Source organism: Maniola hyperantus, chromosome 21 (genome assembly GCF_902806685.2).
Source record: "Maniola hyperantus chromosome 21, iAphHyp1.2, whole genome shotgun sequence".
In the NCBI taxonomy this organism is placed as follows: Eukaryota; Metazoa; Arthropoda; class Insecta; order Lepidoptera; family Nymphalidae; genus Maniola; species Maniola hyperantus.
The window spans coordinates 8334082-8354630 of NC_048556.1; the positions used below are offsets into that span (position 1 = coordinate 8334082).

At 43.2% G+C, this 20549-nt stretch overlaps 3 protein-coding genes across 10 annotated transcripts in view; 2 read left to right on the forward strand and 1 right to left on the reverse strand.

Annotated features, from left to right (window-relative positions):
- The window catches only part of osa (trithorax group protein osa), a 174556-nt gene extending 170119 nt beyond the window's left edge, over positions 1-4437 (forward strand). For all 8 annotated transcript variants that reach the window (XM_069505782.1, XM_069505787.1, XM_069505786.1 and 5 more), the window contains 2 exons: positions 1584-1853; positions 2043-4437. In XM_069505782.1, the coding sequence (XP_069361883.1) occupies positions 1584-1853; positions 2043-3908 (2136 nt within the window). In that variant the 3' untranslated portion in view covers positions 3909-4437. The remainder of the gene's footprint in view (positions 1-1583; positions 1854-2042) is intronic.
- A 2740-nt stretch (positions 4438-7177) lies between these two features.
- LOC117992273 (zinc finger CCCH domain-containing protein 13-like) lies at positions 7178-16092 on the forward strand. The gene is made up of 14 exons (XM_034979936.2): positions 7178-7722; positions 8321-8421; positions 9219-9305; positions 9818-9890; positions 10038-10129; positions 10521-10640; positions 11082-11196; positions 11474-12316; positions 12988-13101; positions 13938-14054; positions 14350-14460; positions 14825-14938; positions 15209-15380; positions 16014-16092. Exons 1-14 carry the CDS (start codon positions 7594-7596, stop codon positions 16082-16084), a joined length of 2259 nt encoding a protein of 752 aa, XP_034835827.1. The 5' UTR covers positions 7178-7593; the 3' UTR covers positions 16085-16092.
- Positions 16093-17013: 921 nt separating this feature from the next.
- Spec2 (CDC42 small effector protein Spec2) overlaps positions 17014-20549 on the reverse strand; it is a 35033-nt gene continuing 31497 nt past the window's right edge. The window contains exons 3-4 of the mRNA XM_034979941.2: positions 20355-20449; positions 17014-19622 (exon numbers count right to left, since the gene is read on the reverse strand). Coding sequence (XP_034835832.1) covers positions 19614-19622; positions 20355-20449 — 104 coding nt within the window. The 3' untranslated portion in view covers positions 17014-19613. The remainder of the gene's footprint in view (positions 19623-20354; positions 20450-20549) is intronic.

Below are 20549 nucleotides of genomic sequence, written 5' to 3' on the forward strand. Positions count from 1 at the left end.
GCTGTCACTGTTAATTTTTCTTCAGTTTTAGTTTTAACTAAATTTTGGCTTGCGGTGTGATTAATTGGCTATCCGTTTGTCGGCCGCAGCGCCGCAACGGAACACAAAAACAACCCGACTCTTTCAAAATTTAACCAAAAACAAAAAAACATGGAAGTTAAGGTTTAGAGTGTGTGGTGGTGGCTTTACGTGATGAATATGTCACTGATTCATTTGCATGCATTCACAGCGTTGACTTACTTTACCGGCAAGACCCACAATCGCGCTCCAAAAGTGTTTGAGACAATTAGGGCTCAAGCACTTTTTCGTTCATTCTGTAAAGCTTCCCGGCACATCGAACTTTAGAAAGATGATGAGTGTAGAGCGATGTCCCTGTCGTTGAAACCGACGAGACGTCACATAGACGATGCTCTACGAAGCAAAAATCTCTTTCTAAAGTTTGATGTGTTGGTATTTCATGCCAAATTGAAATTGAACTTTACTGTAACGAAAAAATATTTAAGTTTCAGTGAATTTGTTTTTGCTATCCGATAACGCGTTTCTCCCTACTGATGAGGTTTTCTTAGCGATTAGTAGTCTTGTTGGTATAGTAAGTCAACATTTCACAGTTATCATGTAAGCTTAGCTGTAAGTGGAACTACGTCGTCGTAGCTTTGTACAGTGCGGTGGAGCCGGACGTATCTCGACGAGTCGATTCTAATAATCCATTAACTTTAAGCTTCTGATCCATAGCATATTTTGTTGTATCGTTCTGAAATGTCATCGAAAAATATCAATAGTTATACTGTCATCACGCATTATGTGATCCCATATCGAAGTAATATTGATGGCATTGACAATATTGCAGCTAAAGTAATATAATAAACCTTGTGGAAATTCTTAGGTACCATGATGATCACCACTGTCATGACAACGAAAAACACCACCCTTTTGTGTACTTTTGATTATTTTGGCTGGAACAATTTTGTCCCCGGCTCAAGAAAATTTACATAAATATATAAGTATAAATTTTGCGCTTGGCGCATTATCTTTCAAATACAAATACATTAGGTAAAAGTCATGCAATGGATCATGGGCTTAACAGGCTTATTGAGATCTGTCCTATCCATTTGTCGATAAAATCATTAATGGACGCATAGAGGGCTCATGGCTAGTGTAATCAAGTTGTTCAAACAAGGATGTTGGAAGTATGATTATATTTGAAGTTGTACAGATTGACCCGTTCTGTAAAATTTGGTTCCTAACAAATAAATAATATACTTCCAACTTTTTGTATATCCATTGCAATTTATTTTGAAATGTTTGCTCTCCTAAAGGTTAAATTCTAAATCAAAGCATTACTTTGAAATTTCTGTAATAGTATTTTACATATTTTTGTTTCTTGTTGCAATAAGTTTTGGTTTACATCAACGAGTTTAATTTTACTTAAATATGTAAATAAACATTTCAATTGTTTTGGAGAAATAAATAAGGCCTTTAAACTTCCTAATTAGCGAGTAAGGTGGTCGAAACTTTAGGAGAGCAACGGATGCCATTGGTATAAATGATATGCATATACATAACACGCACAATACGACGTGAAGGGAGGCGCGGGAGCCGGGGCAGCCAACGCGGCGGCGGCGGGCGTCCCTCGGCGGCACCCTGACTTCGCGAAGGCGGAGGGCGGGTTCCCCCCCAACGCAAGCGCGGCGGGCGGCGCGCCCACCCGGTTCGCGGGCGGCGCGTGGGGCGGCGCCTTCCCGCGCGCCGCGCCCGCGCCCGCCTGGCGCCCGCCCGCGCCGCTACCGCACGCGCCGCTGCACCACGCGCCGCCCTGGCCGCAGCCGCACCCGCACCAGCCCTACCACCCGCCGGTAAGTTACAATTCACAACAAATCTACTGTACATCTGCCCTTTCAATTCTTTGGACCGAGTTGGGTTAATCTTATGTAATTTGCCTGTGTGGTCTGAAAGTCATTGTACAGACTTTTTTCTTTGCTATTCCATTCGTTATTTATGAGCTAGGAGCAATTTTGGGCTTAATTTGATACTTTTTCCGACAGGGTACGACGGCAGGCGTGGGTCAGATCAAAAGAGAGTTAACGTTTCCTCCGGACTGCGTAGAAGCTACCGTTCCCGCCACTGAAAAGCGAAGACGACTGACGAAAGCAGACGTGGCACCCGTCGACGCGTGGCGGATAATGATGGCGCTCAAGTCGGGCCTCCTGGCCGAGACCTGCTGGGCGCTCGACATCCTGAACATACTCCTGTTCGATGACAACTGCATAGGATACTTCGGCCTGCAACACATGCCGGGCCTGCTCGACCTCCTGCTGGAACACTTCCAGAAGAGCCTCAGTGACGTGTTCGACGCACCCGCCACCGAGAGCGAGCCCTGGTACGCGCCGCCCTCCAGCCCCGAGCCCGTCGCGAAAGCGAAACGAAGAGTGGAGCCGCCCGACCCCGGCGACCGCGTGCCCCTGTTGTCCGGCGAGAACTTCACGCTGGAGTCGCGGCGGCGCCTGCCCGTCACGCTGGCGTCGCGCCCCGACGACGAGCTGTTCGCGCCCAGCGACGACGAGCCCGACCGTGACGTTGACGACGTGACGGAGCCCTGGCAACTCAGCGGCGACTCGGCCGCGCACGTCATCCCTCCGCCGCGCGGTGAGCTCGTGCACCTGCCCTTCGCGCGCGTGCTGCCCGGTGCGGTGCGCGAGCCGCCCGCCACGCCAGCACCCGCCGCGCCCGCTACGCCTGCCACGCCTGCCACGCCCGCCGCGCCCGCCACGCCCGGCGACAACCTGGACAACGAGCCCATGGAGTTGGAGCCCGAGCGCCGGCCCGCGCTGCAGGTGCGCGACCCCGCCGGCGTGCTCAAGCGGCGCCGTCTCGAGGACTACGAGGATGAGTGCTACACGCGCGACGAGCCCAGCCTCAACCTCGTGGGCGAGACGCGCGACGCGCTCGCCAAGCGCTGCGTGGCGCTTTCCAACATCCTGCGCGGCCTCACATTCGTGCCCGGCAACGAGGCGGAGTTCGCGCGCTCGGGCGCCTTCCTGGCGCTGGCCGGCAAGCTGCTGCTGCTGCACCACGAGCACGCGCCGCGTGCCGCTCGCGCACGCGCCTATGAGCGCGCGGCGCGCGACGAAGGCGATGCGGACGCGTGCTGCTCCAGCCTGCGTGGCGCGGCCGAGTGGTGGTGGGACGCGCTGGCGGCGCTACGCGAGGACGCGTTGGTGAGCTGCGCCAACATCGCGGGTGCCGTGGAGCTGGGCTCGCAACCCGAGGCCGTGGCGCGGCCGCTGCTGGACGGGCTGCTGCACTGGAGCGTGTGTCCTGCTGCCGTGGCGGGCGACGCGCCGCCGGGCGCGAGCGCGGCGTCGCCGCTGTCGCCTCGCCGCCTGGCGCTAGAGGCGCTGTGCAAGCTGTGCGTGACGGACGCCAACGTGGACCTGGTGCTGGCCACGCCGCCGCGCGGGCGGCTGGCGGCGCTGTGCGCGGGGCTGGCGCGCGACCTGTGCCGGCCCGAGCGGCCCGTGGTGCGCGAGTTCGCCGTCAACCTGCTGCACTACCTGGCGGGCGCGGGCGGCGCGGCGGCGCGCGCGGTGGCGCTGCACGCGCCGGCTGTGGCGCAGCTGGTGGCGTTCATCGAGCGCGCAGAGCAGACGGCGTTGGGCGTGGCCAACCAGCACGGCGTGGCGGCGCTGCGCGACAACCCCGACGCGATGGGCACGTCGCTGGATATGCTGCGGCGCGCGGCCGCCACGCTGCTGCGCCTGGCGGAGCGCGCCGAGAACCGGCCGCTGCTGCGGCGCCACGAGCGGCGCCTGCTGTCGCTGGTGATGTCGCAGATCCTGGACCAGAAGGTGGCGCACGAGCTGGCGGACGTGCTGTGGCACTGCAGCCAGGCGCCGAGCGAGCCGCAGTGACGCGGGCGGCGGGCCTGAGACTGAGCGCGTGTACATAGTGAGCGGCCCGCGCCCAAGTTCCTTATTTATGTCCACGACGGTTCGTACAGTTCATACGAGAGTGTCGATGTGCTATAATCGATTTCTATTGTTCGATTGGTGAAACAGATGTATTATAACTCGTAATTTTGATTTTTATAATAAAATGGGACTTGAATCTGTTTATTGGTTTTATGATGGAGATTTTATACCTAGTGACGAGTGAGGAGCTTATGTGGGCTATAAGTTTAATTAAGTTTAATGTGAATTATTACAATAATCTATAATATATTGAAATTGAATCTGATTTCATAATTTTTTTTCTAATTGGCATTTTTAAATTCCATACCTGACTCCGATTCACCAAATTGAGATTTTTTGTTTTGAAATATTTTACATTTAGACACATTCTGTAAATAGAAAAAATACCAAATATGGGTATCCATATTTTTGTCAATATTAGAAATTAACAATTATACTTAGCCAAATAAAATTACAATTTTGTAATTTGCGAACCTTTTTTTATTTTTTTTAAATTGCATTTATTTTTGTACAGTGATCGTTCTTAATATGTACGTATGTTTGTTTCTAAATTTTACGAGATAAAAAATACTTGTACTTGTTTTACTTGTTTTTAACTAAATTATCAAAGTAGTCCAAAAATATACTGCAATACTTCAAAGTCAGAAGCCAGTTGTAGGGAAAGAAACAAATTATTTTGACCGTGTTCTGTTGTTCTAAATTGACTCAGGTCTTGGATGCTTCTTCTGATAACTACGATACCGGAAAAGCTGAACACAAGTCAGTAGGACGATTATAAATCTAATACATATAGCTACTTGGTGCCTTGGTAGTTTAATTGATGCTAAACTTCTCGAATTCCTGACAAAAAATACCGGCTGGTTTTTTTAAAAAATCGAATCGATTTAGCCACATTCGCAGCAAGCCAATTATTATAATTTTGTTAATCACCCTAATATTATAAAGGCGAAAGTTTGTGTGTATGTTTGTTACTGTTTCACGCAAAAACTACTGCGCTGTTTTGCGTAAGATTTGGCTGAAATTTAGAATGTAGAATGTAGTAGAAATGAACCCAGAATTAACACATAGGCTACTTTTTATCCCGGAAAATCAAACGAGTTCCCGGGGTATTTTGAAAATCGAAAATCCACGCGGACGCGGACGGATCCAAGTCGCAGGCATCCGCTAGTGACCTATATGCCCTTCGTAGAAAGCACAAATTCGCAACACGCATTTTCGCGATTTTACTGGAGACCTGTCAACAGGCTATAATATGTATAATTTTAGATATTCGCTTCGATTGGCTACCAATAAGTCGATCGTAATGCTAATGCGGCATTACTCGCCACGTAAAATTCAAAAAGTTTGGCGTATCTTATACTATATCGATAAACCAGTTAGGTGTATTGACTATTGATACAATAACTTTATAATGTGAGCTCTTAGGTAACACTTAGGTAGACCAATCAACACTGAGCTATGTTGCGCTGTGCTGTGCTATGCTCTATAATGAAGATACAAAAAAATTGCTGCGCTGCCTTTTGTAGGACTATGCTGTGTATGTGTCACCCAGTGATACGTGCTGGCTCGCTCGATATCGGGTTGATCGCCATCTCGTCTCGTTTGCACTTCTGCGCATGCATGTCGCGCTGTCAGTCACACAGCACGCCGCGTAGCGCAGCTCAATGTTTGTAGAAACAACATAGCACCAGAAAGTTAGGTTAGCTGAGCACAGCACAGCGCAGCATAGCTCAATGTTGATTGGTCACCCTTGGGCTTAGATCTATAGAGCGTATTTTGACTTTACTTTTAAAGTTAAAAAGAGACACGACCTCCCTACGATTTATTTTACGACCTCCCTGGCGCTGCTGTAAGCGCTGTGGTCTTGTTCGTGTGAGGTCCCGGGATCGATTCCGGGCAGGGGCTTGGAATTTCATAATAGGCTACTTGACTCATATCTAATTTCGTCCAATAAATGATTATTTATTATAGTATTTTGCTTAAGACAACGAAATATATCAATAACAATTATTAAAAACGCAGGATGGATATATAAATCCAATTTAAAAAATACAGTTTTTATTTTTATTTGAAACGCAGAAAACGCTGTCAGCCATGATGTGACGTCATTAAATATGTAAACAAAGAAATGTCATCCCTATGTCACGCGGGGACTCAACGTAGTATCCATATATATAAAATTTAGAGTCCTGACTAACTTATATATCAACGCACAGCCTAAACAGCTGGTCCTAGATACATGAAATTTGGTGGGTGTGTTCTTTGTAGGTAAAGAGAAGGTATCCACTAGGAAAGGATTTTTTGAAATTCCACCCCTGAGTGGGTTAAATGGAGGTTTGAAATTTATGAAGTCCACGCGGGCGAAGTCACGTGCATAAGCTAGTTTTTATATATTTCTAAAAACTCATAGTAAACGTAAAAAAATATCGTTTTCTCTTTATAAATTGAATAAGTTATTAAGTAAGACTTACAACAAAGTGATCTTTGCAAAAATAAATTTGGGTTGAAGTCGTTAGTCATATAGGATCCCTTTAAGCAAGTCTTTGCGTGTTACGTATATTTATTTCACTGGGCACTCTAATCCACAACTTTTCTGTGGTCTTTATCGATGCGTTTTTTACTTTCTCGGATGATACAATTACGATAATTACTATATTTTTCATGTAAACTAGTATAGAAGTCATGTTTATTAAACTTTGGGCGGTTATGCTGTTGTTTACAAATGCATGACGTCAGAGCACAGATAATCTATCGGCCAAACATGGCCGACCAGTGTTTTCACCTGTCTAAGAAAAATATATTTTTAAATTAAAGTTTTACGGTTATTAGGGCGCAAAAAAATATAGTGTTAATTTTTTTGATATAATAGGACAAATATTAACCATTTAAGACCAACTTAAAAAAAGTGTCAAGTAGCCTATTTCTACCAGTCTGGTCTGGTGGTAGGCTTCGGCCGTGGCTAGTTACCACTCTACCAGCAAAGCCGTGCCGCCAAGCGATTTGACGTTCCGCTACGATACCGTGTAGAAATAGAAGGGGTAGGTATAAGTTTAATAAAAAACCAAACCCCTTCCAGGTTAGCCCGCTTCTATCTTAGATTGCATCATCACTTACCACCAGGTGAGATTGCAGTCAAGGGGTAACTTATATCTAATAAAAAGACTGCTTGTTAGAGACATAAATCTATCCTATTTTAAGTCTGAGCAAAATCAAAGTACCTACGCTCTATAATAAATAAATAAATAAAAAGTCTGCTATAGATTTCAGCTTTAGCTCAAATCAAAAGTAGATACCGGTACTTCTCTCAGTGGATAGAGTACCTATAGTACGCGCTCAAGTACGCGGTCTCCATACGGTATCCTCCAACGACCTCTTTAGCATATTCAAACATGAGTCTGGCATACAAGAACTGTCACTGCCAGAACGTCACTAGAATTCCATTTTCAATTATTCCGTCACTGTGTCAAATTCACTTCTGTCCGTGTTTATTTGGATAACAATTTTGTATAAATTCCGAATTTAATGTTTAACTTTTAATCGATATTAAATATAATACTTAACAAGTGCTAAGAATGGTAATAGTTTAAGTAATTCAGATGTTCAGAGACCCATTCGAGGATATCCGATGGAGTGTAAGCCGAGCGATAGTAAGAAATTATTTAAAGTTTTCGAGGCAGCTAAACGCAAACGGACCAGGAAGAAGCGCGAAGGAAATGACGACAGTAACTCTCTAGCTACGGACGAATCTAACGGTGTAAGTTTCAGGTTATAAGTATTTAATAGGTATATACATCGATGGTAGTAGTCAGGGGTCAGGATGTAAGTACAAGTTGTGGTTGCTAATTTGTCAGTTGACACTCGAAATGTAGGTAGGTTTGTAATAACTTAGCAAAAGAAGTGTGTCGGTTCTCCTCAATTTCTGCATTGATATTTTTTTGCCAAGTTGTTGCCAAATATCTGCATTGTAGGGTAGATAGGAGATACGAACCTACAAAGAAAGTTAACAATCCAGAGACGAACGCTGGCTTTTATTCCGTAAAATTAGAGTAACCTAAGAATTTTTAAAAACCTGAAGTCGCAGGCCCTGTGAAACCTACTAGAAAACCTGAAATCTAGTTAAAAAATCAAGTGCGCAAATGCGGTGGTGGTGTTGGTACGCACATCTAGTTCGCGACAGGTTGACATGGCAGTAGGGGTATGAGGCGGGGGGACGCCCCGCACTGGGTTAGCCCGGGGAGTGTGTCGCCCCACACACTATACTATGTCGACCTGTCGCGAATTTATAGGTAATTATTGGAAATTGTAGGTAAGTAGTTACCTACTCGGATTACAATTTTATGAAATAACTTCAGGTTTGCCAAGGGAACGGGCGTCGGGCATCGTCTGCCAAGGCAAGCCTGCAAGATCTCCCACCGGCTACAGACGGCGACTGCGTTCAAGATAATACCAAAAGGTTATTCAAATACCTACCTAAGAATTTACCTACTTTAAATGGTTTAGTAGATGTTGTAAAAATATACTTATCATCATTATCACCCATTTCCGGCTCACTACTAAGCACAGATCTCTCAGAATGAGAAGAGTTGAGGCCATCGAGTGGACACGCTGTCCAAGTGCCGTGGTGATTGGCAGACTTATCACACCTTTGAGAACATTATGGAAAACTCTCAGGTTAGGTAAGAAGTAAGTAGGTATGTAGGTTTCCTCGCGATGTTTTTCTTCACAGATAAGCACGATAAGTGCTTGTCCTGGATCGAACACCGGACCCCCGAATAGAGACGGGCGAAGTCTTACCCACGGTAAGAACGAGGAGCGGTTTGCTTTGCTTTTGAGGTCTGTTCACCGCTGAGGAATGAAACGTCCACTGCTCGACATAGGTCTCTTGTAGGGACTTCCACGCGCGATCTTGGCCTGGGATCCAGCGTCTGCTTGCGACTCTCGTCGTATTGCTAACGCTGCGCTTTTCGGTCCCTATTCCAGCATCCTTGAGATCCCCAACGTCTATCGGTTCTTCGAACTATATGCCCTCCCAGTCAATATACTGTAGATGCGTACCTACCGTCGACTCTAAGAGTGATATCTATAGAGCGCACTCTGGCTTAGCTTAGACTTAAGACAGAGTTAAAACGAGACAGAGCTATAGTCTCACATAAACCTGTCTCTTTTGAACTCAATCTTAAGTCTGAGTTAAGTCAAAGTGCGCTCTATAGATCTCAGCCTAAAACCTGAGCCTAATCTGCTTATCCACAGAGAAAGGGACAGCAGTCCATCGATGCCGCGATCACCTGCCGATGTGCACCGTTCTTCCCGATCGCCTCGCCGAAACCGACGCATTGCGTATGTAATTCAATAATATACTAACAACCTATAGTCTGCGACAGGTCGAGATGGTCATCGGGGGTATGAGTTGGGGGGATGCCTCGGACACCCGAGCTCAGCCGTTCCGGGTTAGGGCGGGGGCTGGGCGGGTGTGCGGAGCGTTCCCTCCCTGATTGCCATCTCGACCTGTTGCCTACTATACTTATCTAAATGGATACGTCATTAGGTGTACCACGTATCTTTATCTGCTTATTGATATGTCAAATTAATGATCCCCAAAAAATCTAAAGTTTTTCGTCGTTGCGTCGTCACATTAGCAATCCTATTAGAATTATACCTACTTATCAAGAACTTATTTTAATAATTGGTGGGTACCTACTCTATGATGGATCAGTGAAGAGACTCCAAAAAATTTGGATCTCGAAGGGGTTTGAGGTTTTTGGTTTGGTAGTACCTACTTACCTAATAACAAAAGTAAAGCAATATATTTCTACGTATTTCCCGAAAATAATGGTTGTAACAAATTGCAGGAGAGAAGGCATATCCCTGGCTCTCAAAGCCGGTCTTGTATCAACACCTCGCTCTATTTCACCAGCTGCACAGGTATTTATCAACTTTGAATTAAATAAATACTTACTCAGGCAACAGAGGCCCATATTTTGTTACTAAAAGTACAATACTTATGAAACTATGTTAGCACTTACATACGTACATATTTTTAAATGGATTCTTATATTTTATTTTTGGCAGGGCTGTGAAGATGCTATCGAATCTATTCCCCAAGATCAAGACTCCTTCATTTATGCATTTTTAGAGGAAGCCATAAAGAGGGACAAAAAGAAGTAAGCCCCTTTTGTAGGTACCTGTCTATAGTACTAGTAGTGACTGCAAAGTATCATCTAAACCTGCGCGATCGAAGCGATTACGAAGCGGGTAGGTACGTCAGCCGCTCAGCGGTTGCCTTCCACGATATTTAGTAGCGCACACCTACGCAAGTGGCAGTCACGTAGCTGTACGTACAAATTCGCCTCGTGGACGTTCCTGTTTCGCGTCTAGCATCCTGCGCATGACGCGCAGCTGGTATGTCCGTAGTTAAAGTAGGACCTTTGTTTAGCAGTCATGTTTGTTTTACAGTTTATCGGTTCCCTTATAATTGCCAAACCATACTCTTTAGATTTTGTGATAGGTAGGTAACATTAGCGTTGTAATTCGTATATTGTTTTATCCCCATAGGCACCGACACGCGCGAAGGCATGAGGAGATCCGTACAATTCGAAATCAAGACGCATCTATCGCAAGAGACAGCCACAAACATGATCGAAGACATCGAGATGATCACAGGGAATGCGAAAAGTAAGGCTTGGACAAAGACGCGTAAGGGCACTGTCTTACGAGGACACCAGTGGCGGTGGTGGTGGTGGTGGACAACTAGATGTCTAAGGCTCTCTGGAGGGTATCTCACCTGGTGTCCCTTTGGTTACGGCTGACGGTATCACCCCCTGGTGGCACAACCACTAATATGTGGCTTTATAGCTATTTGGCCTCTCAATAACTATCAACAACAGTAGGTACTTATTTCTCGTTTGGTCATGACTGACGGTCTTGCACGTCTATTCCAATGATTGCGCGTACGATTAAGAGCACGTCACACTGCGTAGTCTTTGTCTATTTCACATTTCCAACCTCTGAAACCGATCCAATACATCGGTTTTCCATTGCGAGCTCTACAGTATCTGCAGAAACCTTTGATTTTTTTTTATTAATTTTTTAAATAATAAAAATTGTGTGTAAAAGGGTCACAAAAGAAGAAAGGCCCGCGATAGACCAAGCAGCCCTGCTGGAAACATTTGCAAAGTTGTGTGCTCAGATGAATGAGAAGACTGCACGTAATCCTGATGTTGATCCAGTTGTAAGAATGTCATTTTTGTTTTATGTACTTATAGATGTTGATGCTAAATGCGGTTTTGACTTTACGGTGTTACGATTTGTTGGCTCCTTTATGCTTCAGAACATTGCCAAGTACAGTTAAATTCAAACTTATGAGAAGTTGGTCACAAATTACAGAATTATTTTGGGGCAGTAATAGATTTTCCGTCACTGTCTTTCCGTACTGTACCTCTAACGGCTAACTTCTCAGCCGCCAGAAATATCGAAGAAAAGTTAACTTACTTCTTGTTTTATTTCAGCCGAGATCACATAGCCATAAATCCTTACAGTGTGAAGTACTGTCAAGGCGAGATTCATTCGACGTAGACCATCAACCAGTACGCCTCAGAAGTCGCGACCATTCTAAAGACCGACATTCACCATCGAAAATACGCAGTTATGAGAACTTTCGTGATAGACTCCATAGCCGTGAGCATGTTGAAATTCCACGCGATGATCGAAAAGAAAAATGTGTTTATCGCCCTTCTTATGAAAAAGAACAAAGATATGCAAGCAAAGTCAACGTCATCAGGAATCACGAAGATGAAAGATATCGTGATTATCCCCCAGAAAGAACTGCTACTAGAAGTTGCATTAACGGTTTTTATAGGCCTCGTGAACCCGATCGAAGAGCTGACAGAGATTATGACGACAGAAGGGATCTTCGAAAGTATGAAGACAAAAGACGTATATGCGAACAGAAAACTAGTAGAAGCTTTGATATGCACAGAGAAGGATATGTCGACGATGACGCGTATTACCGCAGGACATCTAGAAGCGATGGACTGAGAGATAAAACCTTGGACGATAGAGATGACAGAGATAGAAGATATTACGACAGAGGTAATAGAGATAAATATTATGATGATAAAGAACGACAGAGGCACTTTGCTAATTTGCCAAGTAAAGATCGTCGTTCGAAGCGGAATCCAGAGCGATTCGATAGAATTAATGAAAGAGATAGAATGTCTGTAGTATCAAGAGATGATGATTATAAAGACAGGGAAAGATACTCGGAAAGAGAAAGGGGTTCGGGCCTCAGCGTAGCAGATGGGGAAACTAGTACCATGAGTGGAAGAAGCAACTGCTTGAAAGTGGTCAAGGTCAGTTTGAAGTCATTCTATTCAATAAAGTCGCTTGACAGCGACCTAATATTGAAGGTGCGTTCCTAAAGTGGAATAGCAGCCTAAAGTGCCTAACCTGGAAGCGGTAGGTATGGCAATTTATAAACCATAAAACCCATAATCGGTGGTATCGTACTGGAACTGGTTTTAATATAGGTATAAAAAAATAGGGTGATAACAAGCGTAACTAACTGACTAAAATCTGCCACCATAATGCTGCCGTCCCTTAAACCGTTATATCTGCAAAAATATATTTGAGTTATTGCTAAAAACGTGAGGGTTTACAAAAACTACTATTTCAAAAAAAGAATACATGTAGGGCCAAGGTTTTTAGTTTTTGGTTTGGTCCTACATAGCATTTTTTAGAAACATCAGTATTTACCAATTCCCATATTTTTTGGCAATAACTTTTAGTTTTTTTTTCGCAAATTGACGCAGCCGTGAATCGGACCCACCGAATTATAATTATTAATAGTGCACACCACTGGGACCAAAAAGTCGGTTTTACTTAGGATCCTACCGACTGCGCCACTTATTGTTACAAAATTATATACTTGTCATAACTATAGTGCCGATTTTTAATTACTATCGTACAATTCCTTAGTATATTTTGTTGTATTATTTTATTAATATTTGCTCTTAATTTATAGCAAGAAATATCTGAGCAGCGGGAGGCGATGGACAAGATGATGAAGCTGTGGAAAGAGTTGATGCGGTGCTTCAAAGACATATCCCAAACTCAAGGGCGAGACAAAGATATTAATGTTAGTTCTTAATTAAATATTTACAGACTCTATTCAAGAGCTCTAAAGCACTAGAAATGTTTCAGTGCCGATTGAAATCACAATGACTCCCCGTAAGTTTTTGTGATTCAAATAGGCCTACTTACTAAATCACAAAAATGCAAGTGACTTCAACAAAAGCATAGAGTAAGGATATTATATTACATGCAGAGGTTGTACGAAGCCATCTAGACCGAGCAATCGTACGGTAAGTGCGAGCGAAGGTGCGACCCGAACTGGCTTATGTTATACGTAGTTAGGGCCCTACGTGGATGCGTCGTCGTGGTCGTCATTTACCACGAGATCAATGGGCCCTTTCATAAAAGGTGGGTAACTTGCGGTGTGACGTCGCATCGCAAGAATGACACCTCAATTCTCATTAACATCCACGATGCGTTATGCCGATCCATAGCAATTGCTGATTGTGACAGCCAAGTGGTTAGGACGTCCGCCTCCTAATCGGAGGTCGGGGGTTCGATCCCGGGCTCCTCTAACTTTTCGGTGTTACGTGCGTTTTAATTAGTTAAATATCACTTGCTTTAAAGGTGAAGGAAAACATCGTGAGGATACCTACAACTACATGCCTCAAGAGTTCTCCATAATGTTTTCAAAGGTGTCTGAAATAGACTATGGCCAAAACCCGTTTCACTCTGAGAGGAGACCTATGTCCTGTCTGTAGTGAGCCAGCGATGGGTTGATCTTGATGTGTTGTCGTAGAATTTCACGACATGACGTCACACCGCAAGACGTGAAAGGCCCAAAGGCGTCGGACTATTGTGTCTCTATACTGTCACATTGTGTCTTGCACGTTGTTACAGGAAACAGCGAATAACGCACGAGAGTCGGCGGCGGCGCAGCTTCGCTTGTGGCGGGAGTGTATGCGTCGGTACGAGACTGTTGCCAGAGACGTCGGCGACACTGATGCCAGGCTCATGGTATTCTACTTTTCGCTTAGAATTGCTTTTCCGAACAAAAACCGCATTATATTTTATAAAAATCGCGTGGGAACTCTTACCGGAACAAAAATAGCCTTTAATAATGCACCCCATCCTTCTATGTAATGCAAGCTATTTCTGTACCTATCTAATTTCGTCAAAAACGGTTGAACAGATGGGCAGTGAAAAGCTAGCATACAGACAGACATACTGTCGCATTTATAATGAAATGAATATTTGAAATGAAATTATTACTTATTTATGAAATGATTAGATAAATATGATTTGATGTCAGGAGGAGATAAACAAGCAGCGGTCGGAGATGTCAGAGATGGCGACCATGTGGCAGGAGTGTCTGCAGCGGTACCGGGACATGAGCAACGATTTCAACAGCCTCAAACAAAAGGTGACCATTGTGTATACATTCCATTTAATATGAGTTACTAAGCAACGTGTTGTTACAGGTCACAATAGCTTGTTTGCATATTCAGAATACAAAGACTAGCAAGCTTTTTTTTAAAAAAAAAGAATACCACGTTAATCAAGATTAATATTCCCCTTTCTCCTCCAACTAAGCGTAAAGTTTGTGCTAGGAGGTACGACAATAGTGCAACGGGTCAAGGTTTGAACAGCCGTCGTTTCAAAATTCAGTCCGCTCCTGTGTTCGATGAGCTACTGGGGCTACTTTTCTAGTTGTTATTCTAGCTTGTTTTTCACCAGCGTGCTGTCTTGTCTTGAGTTGAAAAGCTGTCTAACCTAATTGTTTTCAGTTGGCGACATCGGAAAGCCCTACGCGACCGCCGCCAGTGGCGCCCCCGCTGGTTTGTGCTGAGGGTGAAGGGCTGTCTGCCGCACCTTACCGCTTACCGCATCATTATCCACCGGTATGTAATTTTTTTGCTTTATCTATCTTTATCTATTAAACTATGTCTCCCTCTGTAATGGTACCTATATGCAGGCGATCTGCATTTGCATTGCATGCTAACTGTAAAATTGCAGTTTATATGCGGTTTTAGTGCACCATAACTGCATCTCAACTGCAGTTAAAGTGCTGGTACGCAGTATGAATGCATTTGCTGCAGATTGTCTACATAGACCCTATAAGCAAACTACTTACCTGAAACTCATTTTATACCTGTTGTTTTATCGCCCAGATGCCTCCAATGCCTCCTGGTTACGGCAATGCCTCGTCTCCTCTGAGGTCCCGCGCATCAGTACCACCGGCGTGGTGGTGGGCCGGCGAGAGTGTGCAGCAACCACGGAGGCGATCCTCGCCCGACTCGCAAGTCTCCAGGGAGAGAAGTCGACATAAGGATAGAAGTCGAGGTAACTATTCGTCGTTTGTCTATTAGGCTACGGCATAGCCGCGTCACCATACGAGTTCAAAGGAGAGACGTCAGATTGTACAGCACTTACTGAAAATAACACACACTCACACACGCATACACACACTCACACACAAGCATACACACACTGTTGTAATTTTATGTTGTATTCTGTTAAAATAGTTTTAATTATAATTTCAAGTAATCTCTTTTGGCCTTCTGTTATACCTAGATTTAAATTTAAATAATAAATTATGTATTTACGCTGTTCATTACTTTCAAATAAACAAAATAAAAATAAAAACAAATACTAATAGGGACCCCAGGGACAGACGTTGTCGGCATAATATGAATAGAGATGAGGTAACTATTAGTCGCTTATCTCCTGTAAGGTTACGGCAATGCTTCGTAGCCCAAGCTTAAGGTTGAAAGATTGTGCAGCATTTAAAAGATTTTCGCTGGACCCGCAGTTGCAGGATGACATTCCTCAAAACGTATATAGCAAATAGTTTTGATTTTGATGTAGTTTGTTTTGCATTATATGGATTCCACGAAGAAACCTTTAGATACCTAAATGTTTTACCTAAGGGTTTCTTCGTCATAAATAGGAATTTTTCCTCGTTTCAATTTGCAGACGACTCGAGATATAAAGAAAAGTCAAAGTCGAATGGGGCGCGATCTGAACATAGGCACAGGAAAAGATAACAGAAAAACTAAATATCAATAATAATATCGATTGCAACGTGTGAATGTACCTTAATAAATTTTTGTGTTGCCTTGTAACGAAATCCGTCTCAAATTTTGTAAGTTGTAATGTGTTTATTAACTGTTTATTTGTACGTCATTTATTTTTTATGTTTATTATTGTAGAAGCACTAAAATAATTTAAAATGTTAACAAGTATTTGTTTTATTACAAACAAATGAATGTCCCGGCTGAGTTTGTTGTGGGCTCTTCTCAGACGGACGCGTTTGGGACCCTCGTAGCTTTAGTTTTAAGTTCGCGTAAAAATTATCACCACTATATCATCATCTTACAAATGCAAACCGACTATCAAAAAGCGTAATTTTTTTTACCTACTTTGAATAAACGTTTTGACTTTGACTTTGAATCTAGTAAATCCCTATCTTGACCTCAGTCATGATCTTGGGACTTGGGCTAAACCAGTGCCACTCTCCACTTTAGGCTGAGATCTATAGAATTATGTACTTTGACTTTGCTCAGACCTAAGTTTCAGTTTAAGCTGTGTTCTAGTGGTTAGGACGTCCGCTTTCTAATAGGAGGTTGGGGGTTCAATCCCGGGCACGCACCTCTAACTTTTCGGACTTTTAATTAATTAAATAACACTTGCCTTAACGGTGAAGGAAAACATCGTGAGGAAACCTGCATGCTTGACAGCTCTCCATAATATTCTCAAAAGTGTGTGAAGTCTACCAATCCGCACATGGCCAGCGTGGTAGACTATGACCAAAACCCTTCTCACTCTGTGAGGAGACCCGTGCTCTGTAGTGAGCCGGCGATAGGTTGATCGTGATGATGATGATGATGTATATCGCTATCTGGTACTAACAACGATTCTGTCTTAGGTAGAGTCAAAGTATTCCGAGGTATTTTGTGCTAATAAAACAAAAGAATATCTTTCTACAATCCATGTTTTTCAAATAGAATATTACAATTGTTTTACAATGTATAAATAACTATTTTGTTTTATTGGAGTTACATACAACTTTGTCGTTTCAACGATAAAAGGACAAAATTATTTCAACAGATTTGCTAAGTATAGCTAATTGGCATGTAGGAATGGGGTTTAATAGATATACAATATATAAAACTCTACTAGACTTAGGTAATTATGGCTAAATTCACATAAGTATTATTATTTCGTTATATGTTTATTGACACGGTATGAGTAGGTATAAATGCTATTTGAAAGCAATTTCTTCAGGAGCCTGTAGTGAAACTTTTGTGCTTACATCTGCCATTTAGTGTGGAGTTGGAGTGGAGCCATATGGAGCATATAATGAAATAAATAGGTATACCTAGTACTTAGCATTTTTTTACTAGGTATAGTTAGAAATAGTTCTCTAAATTGCATTATGTTGGGTAGGTCAGTCCTTTAGAATAGGTAGTTAGTTAATAGTTACTCTCTTAGATGCCTAATACAAATCGTACTGTAGTGGATCAAACTACTACATAAGTTTTAGGGTAGTAAAGAAAATAATAATTATGGTAAAGAATTTTGGCAACGGGTAGGGCACATAGTTCGAAAAACCGATAGACGTTGGGGTCCCAAGGTGCTGGAATGGCGACCTCGCACCGGAAAGCGCAGCGTTGAACTAGGAGGGTAGATAACATCAAACGAGTCACGTGTGAACTACCTACTAGAAACCTATGTCCAGCTGTGGACGTCTATCGGTTTAAATAGGTCTCGAGGAATTTCGCATGTATCATCTACTCATATCGTGTCACTGTATCATGTAAATCCGCTGGCATATCAGTCATTCGTATGCCCAAAAAGGTTCGGGCAAGAAGACTTTGTATATTCAACAATATTAGGATAATAACAGTACAGACATCTTACTCTAAACATGAGAATAGTCCAACTAACAAAAACACACACAGTTTACAATTTACATCCTATAATAGATAATAGCTAGGTATAGTACACGTTTAATGAGAAGAATCATTTGGTATTTCGACTTCCGTCCATTAATTTTACATGTAGCTAATAGTTTATAATGTAGGTATTATAGCGTATCATTTAGGTACACCTTTCATGTGCGCTTACATGGGCAATTTTTTCAGCAATTGTTGCTCGGCAACACGTATGGATAGATCTGGAGCAACCTGGACTCTGGAGCAATTATGTCGCTTAACTGTTCTAAAATGTTCAGGTGTTGTTTGGTATTGCTGTAAATTTCTTCATGTGGTCGTGACATCATAATTGGCTAAATTGCTTGGAATCGCGGAATTTCAATTGCCCGTGTAAGCTATCCTTTAAAGTTAGGAACATCTTTAATCTCTTTAGACTCTAACATACAATTTACTAGCATAGAACACTAAGGTTCTTACAGACGAGCGGCACGTTGTCTACGACAGGGGTAACTACAGTAGTAGTAGTGTAGTAGTGACTGTGTAGGCGGCTGCCGTAGACACGCTGGCGGCTGTCGTTCAGTGTTGCCAATTTAGACGCGAATGACTTTTTTTTCACTTGTCTAGCGACTTTTGAAAAGTGTCTTTGTTGAAATTTTTTCTGCTGCTGTCGTCCGGTGTCGACGGCTGCCGTCGAAGCGCTGGCGGCTGCCGAGGACACGCAATGACGGCAGCATCAAACCCTGTCATCAACAAAGTACTGCTCGTCTGTAAGAACACTTAGCACTCATAATATTATGGCTGCTTTTCACGAGAGATGTGATTTTTGAAAGGCTATGTACTTTTACTAGGATCGCTTCATTTTCATAGCTCATATTATTATAAGCTCCTCGTTGCTTAGTGAAAATCAAAAATCTCGTGAAGAAAGGCAGCGTACAGCTCAATATATTATGTATACCACGGGAAATCCCCGATTCTTCAAGGCCAAGGCAAGGCACTCTCCATACTAAGTTCTAATCTGTCTTATTGGCCAACCATCCCGTTATCCTAGAGCATAGAGGCTAGGACATGTCATTTCATTAACAAACTTTCTCAGACATTTTCATTAACTTATAAAGCACCGCAGGTAGTCATAACATTAATTTAGATAACTTAAAAACATTTTCGCAAGACTTAGATATCTAAGGGTGGTTTCTTATGGTCAGCGAAAGCAGTAGCCGCAGCGCGTTCAGTATTTAATAGGTAGGTATGTCTTTGCGCACTGCCATTTTAGTAAGAAATATCTACTTGACCACATTCGTGAAAGTTGCAGATAAACTAGGTTCTCGTGCCTAAGTTTTAAATATGCCCCTTAAAAATTCTGAGGACCATGCTTTGACGGACCGTGAGAAACCACTATTATACATTTCATACACAAAACATACATAAAACAATTTTCTGTGCGTCCATCATGCGCCGTTTAGGTAACTCAGATTTTACTGACGTCGGACGTTTTTTAACTGACTCCAGAGTAACTCTCTGTACACAACAAAACTTAAAACTAAACTTACTAGTCTTCTTTAATAAATACATGTCAAGATCATATTCAAAACATTTTCACTCTGTTTTTGTCACTAGTGTCTCTGATAACGTCGCTATCTGTTCAGTAAACCTGAAAAAGAATATAGACAAAAAAATTATGAAAATGAACATGAAATCTAGTTGCCGACGCTGCATGGGCTGCATGGGAGTTAAGTATAAGTTTGACTTGGCCACTCAGTAGAGACATAAGGTATCTAACTTTAAATACATATCTACGTAGGTACCTATAACACAAATTGCGAAACCGGAGAGATTGGAATCCGCATCTCTCTGGCTATCAAGTGCAGACCCTCTAGAGGCTGAATAACCTAGCTGCTGCAGAGGTGAGTGGTCTTTCTTATAAGTGGGAACTACCACTCCCAGGTTCAATTCCCGGTAAAGGCAATTTAGAAGTTTACAATTTACAATCTCTCGTCTGGTCTGCTGGGAGGCTTTAACCATGGCTACTTATCACCCTAAAGGCAAAACCATGCCACCAAGCGATTTAAGCGTTTCGGTACGATGTCGCATAGAATAAGTTAGGTAGAGGTTATCGGGGTAAAAGGTGTCTGAGTAAGTCTGTTCGGAGTTAGGTACGCCGTACGTGCGTTTTAAGGAAAACATCGTGAGGAAACTTTCATACCTGAGAATTCTCCATAATCTGCTGAAGTCTGCTAACCGCATTTGGGTAACAGCCTGGGGAATTAGGTAGGTAGCTTTGTCCCTTTTCATTCTGAGAGAAGTCCATTCTGGTGAGTGGACTGGTGAAGAGTTGAGACGATGATGATGAAACGTAAACCTCATAATTAGCTTGTGTTCTCACCTTAACACCATAGGGCATCTCGTAGCCGCCCTTGCTCTGCATCTGGTTCTGTATGGAGTGCAGCAACGACGACGGCATGTCCACGTCCGTGGAACCTGGAACGAGGAGAAAATTCTATGAGTTTATTATAGTCAGTGCAGTTAGAATTAGAAATTAGGATTATAAAATCTATAAAACTACCTAACTTGCGTTTGC